The 7,866-nt window shown below is 38.2% G+C and overlaps 1 protein-coding gene across 1 annotated transcript; it reads left to right on the top strand.

The window, feature by feature from the left end:
- The first annotated feature begins 897 nt into the window (after positions 1 to 897).
- LOC113337860 (subtilisin-like protease SBT4.6) lies at positions 898 to 4,311 on the top strand. The gene is made up of 9 exons (XM_026583429.1): positions 898 to 985; positions 1,193 to 1,287; positions 1,403 to 1,494; positions 1,598 to 1,844; positions 1,944 to 2,445; positions 2,612 to 2,706; positions 2,797 to 3,024; positions 3,126 to 3,237; positions 3,340 to 4,311. The coding sequence occupies exons 2-9, from the start codon at positions 1,208 to 1,210 to the stop codon at positions 4,081 to 4,083; spliced, it is 2,100 nt and encodes a 699-aa protein (XP_026439214.1). The 5' UTR covers positions 898 to 985; positions 1,193 to 1,207; the 3' UTR covers positions 4,084 to 4,311.
- Positions 4,312 to 7,866: the final 3,555 nt, after the last annotated feature.

The raw sequence follows: 7,866 nt of genomic DNA, 5'->3' as shown, positions 1-7,866 counted from the left end.
TATTTAATTTATTAAGAGTTTTTGTTATGAAAAATAGGTATTTAATTAGAGTTAGGATTTATATTAAAAGTAATCTTTTTAGGATTTATTTTCTTATTTTCCAAGTAATGTAGTCTATAAATAAGCCTTATTAATTGATTAATAATAATAAGAAAAATATTAAGAAAAATGTTACTGTTTGGTTATTGGTTCTTAGAATCATGACACTTTGAGCTTGAGCTGTTGGCGGTGAATAAGAAACAAACTATTTCTTATCAGAATGTTGCATTAAGTGGTTCTTCCCAACCCAAGTGTCTTCTCAAAATCTGATCGTCTGACCGTCCCCTAACTTGAGATTGGTGCATTGCTTGAAAGTTTTAAAATGACTATAGATATGTTTCCAAACTCCACAACCATTTCCTGATTTAGGTTTCTTAGTCTCTCTATCCATCATAGTTGTGTATATCGGAGCAACCAACCCCCTTCAACATCTATCATGATATGTTCTACGTTGTTGAAAGCTAGATCCACATGAGAGATTGGTGCATTGCTTGGAAGTTATAAGATGACTATAAATATGTTTCTAAACTCCACGACCGGTTCCTGATTTAGGTTTTTTAGTCTCTCTATCCGTCACAGTTGTCCCGTGTTTTGAGACCATTTATTCTCCCTATTCATGGTGTCTTAGAGGTTGGTGTCGGACATCTTTAATGACAATATATTTAATGTTGTAATTTCTTTTTTGTTAGAAAATTGGCTCTAATATTTACCATAAGTGGTGCTAACATTTAAAGCAAAATCTTTTAATACATTTAAGTGTAAGATCTTTACTTTTAAAGCTAATTTACATTAATGTTATAAATTACAATCTGCTTTGATCATTTTTCTTACACAAAATTCAACAATGGCTACAACAAGTTTACTTTCCAATACTTTCTTTCTTCTTCTCTTATTAGCTATTGCATCCATTAATATTAGTTGCTATGCTCAAATTCAAGACAGAAAGGTTCGTTTGAAATTACATACTCATTTTCTCTTTTATTATTATTTTAATTTTATTTTTGATAGATAAAGAAATCTGTGCAGACTAATTTTGAAATTAGATATATCGGTATCATCACGCAGTGACTTCATCACTATATTAAAATGATATCGAAGCCCCTTTCTTCTTCGCCATTTTAACTGATTTTTAACGCTTATGTCAACCCTGCAGGTTTATATTGTGTACATGGGTGAGCTTCCAACTGAGAGTGAATATACCCCAGTGTCTCACCACCAAAATATTCTTCAGGAAATTCTCGAGGGAAGGTAAGCAAAAATTTAAATGACCACCATTATATATAGCAAGGTTGAAGTACCTGGTAAAACAAACTGAAGAGTTTTAGTACTGACCGTAAGAGGGATTTCCTTTATTCATGTGCAGTTCAGTGCAGGACACACTAGTTCACAGTTATAAAAGGAGTTTTAATGGATTTTCCGCAAAACTCACCGAAAACGAAGTTCAAAAGCTCTCCGGTAATTATATCTTAACGTTATTGATATAGTTGACACGATAACATCTAATTGCATAGACCGGTGAGGCGCGTTGATATTAATTTATATTTTTCTGTTTGTGCAGGTATGGAGGGGATAGCATCGATCTTTCCAAATCGAATCTATCAACCTCTAACTACTAGGTCTTGGGATTTTATAGGACTTCCTGAGAATGTGAAACGAATGCCTATTGTAGAAAGTGATACCATAGTTGGTGTCATCGATACTGGGATCTGGCCGGAGTCGGAAAGTTTCTCAGATGATGGCTTTGGTCCTCCTCCTAAGAAATGGAAGGGTGTCTGTGATGGTGGTCACAATTTTACCTGTAACAAGTAACTTTTTGGTCATTTCATGTCTTCTTCTACTTTTCATCTAACCAATATCAAACTATTACATTCTGCTGAGTGCTGATTCGAAATGTTTATCTGCAGCAAGTTAATAGGTGCCCGATATTATGAGGGCTTATCATCTGGCGAAGGATCTGCTAGGGACACACAAGGCCATGGTACTCACACTGCATCTACTGCAGCGGGCAACATTGTTGAGGGTGCTAGCTTCTATGCAATCGCAAAAGGTAATGCCAGGGGAGCAGTTCCCTCAGCCAGGATAGCAGCTTATAAAGTCTGCTTCTCCGGTGGTTGTAAATCAGATGCAATCTTGGCTGCATTTGATGATGCAATTGCCGATGGCGTTGATATTATATCAGTGTCACTGGGTAGTTTATGGCCAGTTCCCTTTGACAATGATCCTACTGTCATCGGGTCTTTTCATGCTATGAAGAAAGGTATACTCACTTCACATTCAGCCGGTAACTCTGGACCTAATCCACAGACAGTGGCCAATGACGCACCTTGGTTATTAACTGTGGCGGCAAGTACTACTGATCGACGCGTCATGGACAAAATTGTCCTGGGAAATGGAAAGACGTTTCGGGTAAGTTTATTGCAACCCACATATTTTTTATTATTATTCCTTCATTGTGTTGTGTGTTTCTTTATTGAGAGAGGATCACCGTTCCGAATGGAACGTACTAGTTTCGTATTGTATCTCTTTTGTTCATTTTGATGGTTATGTAAATTATTTGGTCGGACGAAAACAGGGTCTTGGAGTGAATGGTTTCAAGTTGAATGGAACTAAATTCCCGCTTCTGTATGGGGATGATGTTTCAACCACATGTGAAATTTCTGCAGCACAGTAAGTTACTTTTGTAATTTACATCTAAAGAACTTTGAGTTCCAACGAAATAAACACTTACGGGTTGAACAAATGTTTACCGAACTTCAGGAGTTGCCTGAAAGGTTGCTTGGACAAAGACTTGGTTGAGGGGAAAATTGTCATATGTGATTCAGTTGCAGATCTGGCAGTACCTGTGCCTTTTGCAGCGGGAGCTCTAGGAACCATCATGGTTACAAAAGAACAGTTTCTTGTGTCGTCTTCAGTTTATCCATTACCAGCTGCACTAATAAACACTACGAGTGGTGACCTTGTCAAGTCTTATTTCAAGTCTACTAGGTAAGAATCTAATTTTGATTGACTGCACATGCATCCATTTTTCAAGAATTAGTATATACTATATACATATTAGTTTGAACATCCTTTATTTATTCCAACAGAAATCCTGTTGCCACCATTTTGAAAGCTGAACGAATAAAAGATTCTGAAGCTCCTGTAGTAGCTTTGTTTTCTTCTCGCGGACCAAACTCATTCACACCCGACATAATCAAGGTGAAGGGAAAAGATTTATGCATCTGTATACGTACTAGTTTGTTACTTGTTCCTGATAAATCGTCTTCCATTAATATTGTTACCATTCATTTGGTAAAACAGCCAGATATTAGTGCACCGGGAGTTGATATATTGGCTGCGTACTCACCGGTGGCTAGTCCTTCAGATATTCTGGGTGATACTAGGTCAGTGAAGTACAACATACTCTTTGGGACGTCGATGGCTTGCCCTCATGCAACGGGAGCAGCAGCCTACGTTAAAACATACCATCCTGATTGGTCTCCTTCGGCTATAAAGTCTGCTCTAATGACCACAGCTTTCGCGATGAACAATACAAAGAATTCTGATGCAGAATTTGCTTATGGGTCTGGTCAAATTGATCCAGTGAAGGCTCGAAACCCTGGTCTAGTTTATGTCACACATGCAGATGACTACGTCCACTTTTTATGTGGTATGGGTTACGACTCTTCCAGAGTTAAGCTCATTATAAACAGTACTTGTCCCGGCAAAGGAAATACACCCGATCAATCTAGGAACCTGAATTATCCTTCATTGGGTGCTCATGTTAAAGCGGGCAAAAAGATCAACCTAAAGTTTACAAGAACTGTGACCAACGTAGGCACCACAAATTCAACGTATAAGGTGAAGACTACATCGGATGATAGGATTACGGTGGCAGTGGAACCGAAAGTCCTTTCTTTCAAGTCATTGAACGAGAAGAAGTCGTTTGTGGTAAGCGTTGTTGGAGATGGATTGGGTTCAGATGAAATGGCAAGGGCATCACTGGTGTGGTCAGATGAGGTTCACATTGTGAGAAGTCCAATTGTTGTATACTCGAAATTCTAAAGCGAGTAAACGTTAGAAATTTCCACCTCTCTTAAAAAGTTTCTGCCTGGAAAAAATTGTCCGTAAATTTACACCCAATTTAAAAATCCACCGTCGTGTCTTGGCAATTACTTCAACATCTGCGGACCTTAAGGTTTCATTAAACACAAAAATAAAACTGGAGTTATTTGTATAATACCAATTTCAGAGAAGAAAACTCAAGTAGAATCCATCACCTTCTATGTTGGTAATGCATTTCCTATCACCTTCTGGTTTGTTCTTCTGCCTTGTACAAAATTTTAATTATTTAGTGACTCGCCTAGTTTTTGAGCTATAGATATGAATAGAAAAATGTTAAATTTGTTATGGGGACACGTCATTTATGGCCCACCATTTTACCGCCACAAATAATAACCGTTTTAGTGGACCAAAATCGGATATGAACAAAATGGATTAGTATTATCTATCAGTTTATTGATATTCAGAAGTTCAAAAGTCTTAGTACATGTTGCCATGTGTCCGGTGATGTGGCATAAGCTGGTTGTGCATGGCACACCACAATGAACTATAACCTTGTACAGTTTGATGAGTAGAAATAATAAGAATATATATGGAACACATACAGTTCCATATCTTCCTCCTCTTATATCTCTTTTCTACTTGTGTTAATTCATTACACTAGTTTAATTAATTCATTCAGTGCGTAACGTCAGTCATCTTAGATGCTGATTACCCATTAACTTATTTTACTGTATGCTTTAACCATACATAACATGTTATCAGCACGAATTGCTCCGCAGTAATCGGCATGGACTGATGATATAGAAAAGGATAACTCTCTTCGACCTTTGCATATTTAATTTAACTATTTCTAAGTAGTTTTATGCATGCAATTTTTATCATGTCTAACTTCGTTTCCTATTTTGATTAGGACTTGTTAAAGAGAAAGTTAGACATCTTATCATTTTTTGTATGTGCTATTTGGAGCACTGGAAATACATGGTATATGAAGAGATATCCAGAATAGGTATGTATTAGCAACGACTCGTGTTTGTGATGTTATTCGGTTTCCGAATTTAGTCAAATATTTGAGTTTTGCAGCGTTTTATTATTTTCCTCCTTAGCCAACCAACATGAGGTTTTTCGCGTCCTTTTTGCATAGCGTAGAGAATAAAATTACCTTTGTTGGTACACCAATGAGTTTTATGGTGTTAACGCGCGGTTTTAATATCGGCAGAGCGACGAGTTGTTGGATCATGAGGGATAGCAAAATTTTAATATTTCTTTGCTATAATAATCTCCGGAATTCAAAGTCGTTCCACCTATGGTCGGAATGCGATGAAAATGGACACTGGGTTAACATGGTTAGCCAGTCTCTATCAGCGGTCTTGAAATGACCTGCAATTGATATCGAGACAATTTCTTTTAAGATAAAGAATGTGTTCATTTTGCAACTTTGATAAATTAATATTTCGTCGATCCGAATTGACGAAGTTGGAGATTTGTCGATATTAAATTTTGAATATTTTTCTTCCTTATTTCACCATTGATTTTTGAGGTAAATGTTTCGGCTCGATTTTAGAGAAGGTATATGCACCTGATGAGTGCCAAATATTGTATATATTTATCCCTTTTTGTTGGCATTTAACTCATCTTTTATACATTAATTCTACATTTTATCCCATATTCTGTATTTTCATTGTTTTCAAGAATAAATATTTTTATTAATTAATTTTGCATTTTTAGGTAATAAATAAAGTTCGGATGACTTGCGGAGCAAAAAGAGCAGAAAAGTAGTGAAAAGCCGGGAGAAATTACGCAAGGAAGCCGCGAAGAATGGTGCGCACAACCTCATTTTCTACACACAAAAGCGCCTCCGTTCTCAGCCATCAGATCAGTTCTCAGAAGCATCCGATGGTCGCTCCTTCATAGAGCATCAAAATCTGAAGTCTCTGCCAAGCACCACAGCGCTGAAATTCCAAGCCTTCAGATTAGATGGTAGTTGAATCCAACGGTCGCTCCCTTGCTGTGCATCGAAGATTGATATCTCCGCCTTACACTACAGTACCTAACTCCATCAAGTACCGTTCGTTTCGTTGTATCCATTCATCCGACGGTCGCTCCTCGCTTGCCTCCGCATCACCGTCCGATGCACCTACCAGCTTCGCATCCAGTGACTCAGCGTCGCAGAACATCAAACTCGATACGCCCGCCTAACACCCAAATACCTAATACCCTCCTTCCCAAAACAGTCGACCTCTCCTCCCTCACTTCTCCACAGCAGAGAACCACCATCACCTTCCCCTTCCACCGTACACCACCACCTTATCCACCTCAATCACCACAACGAACACCATCATCACCCTACCACCCTAAACATCACCTCCACACTTCCCCCTTTCCTTCCACTCTCTCTAGCCCTCTATTTTAATGATTTCACACCATAACCCTAGGTGATAAATCATTAAAACAGATGAGTCTAGAGAACAAAATAGAGCATGGGTATGGAGTAGGAGCAATTTCAAAGCATGGGTCGACGATTTCAAGGATCAATTTCAAAGAAATTAGGTAAACCTAATTCAACTGATTTTTGGGGAAGAACCCTAATTTTGTAGTTTTGAGAAATTTGTGTTGTGGGTATAAATATGGGTGTGGGATTGGTGTAGAAACTTTATGCTTGGATTAGCCGGCATCCAGGACTTTCATGTCCTGTTAATGTTAATGTTTTTTTCTCTTTAATGTGTTTCAGTTCAGTTTCATGTTCATGTTTCAGTTAAATTTCAGTTATGTTCATTGTTAATTGTTCATTGTTAATTTCAGTTATGTTCATGTTAGTTGTGTTAGTCTCCTGTTAGTTCAATTTTGTTAAAGTTCTGTTAGACTCTAGAATATCTTGTTAATGTTCCTAATGTTTGTGCAATATCCTTTTAATTTCCTGTTAATGTTGTTCACTGTCAGTTAAATGTTCCTGTTATGTTTAAACTTGCTGTTAGTTTGATGGAATGCTAGGCTAGATACCTTTGAAGCATTGAACTGATTGTGCAATGGAAGAAATCAGTGCTCATAGCAAGCTGATTATCTTGCCATTCTATTTGTGTATGCTTAGGTTGCACTGTTGATTGAGCATTGGGAGAAATTAGTGCTCATAGCAAGCTAATTCTCTTCCCATTCTTTTAGTATGCCTGTATTCTTGCCTTAGTTTTGCTCCATGTTAGCTTCACCATCCCCCCTGCCTTAGGCTAATTGCCTTTGTGTCACTTTCACTTTGCTCCATTTTGTTTTGTTTTTGTTCACTGTTTTGTTGCTGTTTAGTTTTTAATCTGTTTAGTTTTTGCTGTTCCTGCAACTCTGTTGCCTCTCTGGTTTGCTTCCATCTTTGGCCTTTGGCCACTGTTTTGCTTTCCTTCCCCCACTGCTGCTGTTGCTGTTGTCTGCTGCTGCAACTGCTTCCTCTCCTGCTGCCATTCCTTTCCCTATTGTTTTCCCTTGTTGCAGCACTGTTGTTAGCCCCAGCTGCTACTGCTTGCATCTGCTCTGCTGTGCACTCAAGCCCATAGCTCAATCCCATTGAGCCCAAAAGCCCAAAACAAAGTTTAAGACCTAAAGCCCATAGTCCACATTTCTGAGCCCAAGCTCAGTTCAGCCCAACAGTTCCAAAGGGTATTCAAAGCCCATTGATATTCAAGACCCCTTTGGTATTCAAAGCCCATTAGCAAATTTAGAACCCAAAATAGCTAGAAACTCCAAAACACACCCAGTCTCTGTGGATCGACCCGTACTTGCACATTTGCCACTTTCGACACC

This window comes from Papaver somniferum, chromosome 1 (assembly GCF_003573695.1).
Source record: "Papaver somniferum cultivar HN1 chromosome 1, ASM357369v1, whole genome shotgun sequence".
Lineage (NCBI taxonomy): Eukaryota > Viridiplantae > Streptophyta > Magnoliopsida > Ranunculales > Papaveraceae > Papaver > Papaver somniferum.
Note: the sequence above shows the minus strand (reverse complement) of the source record. Positions and strands in the feature narration are given on the sequence as shown.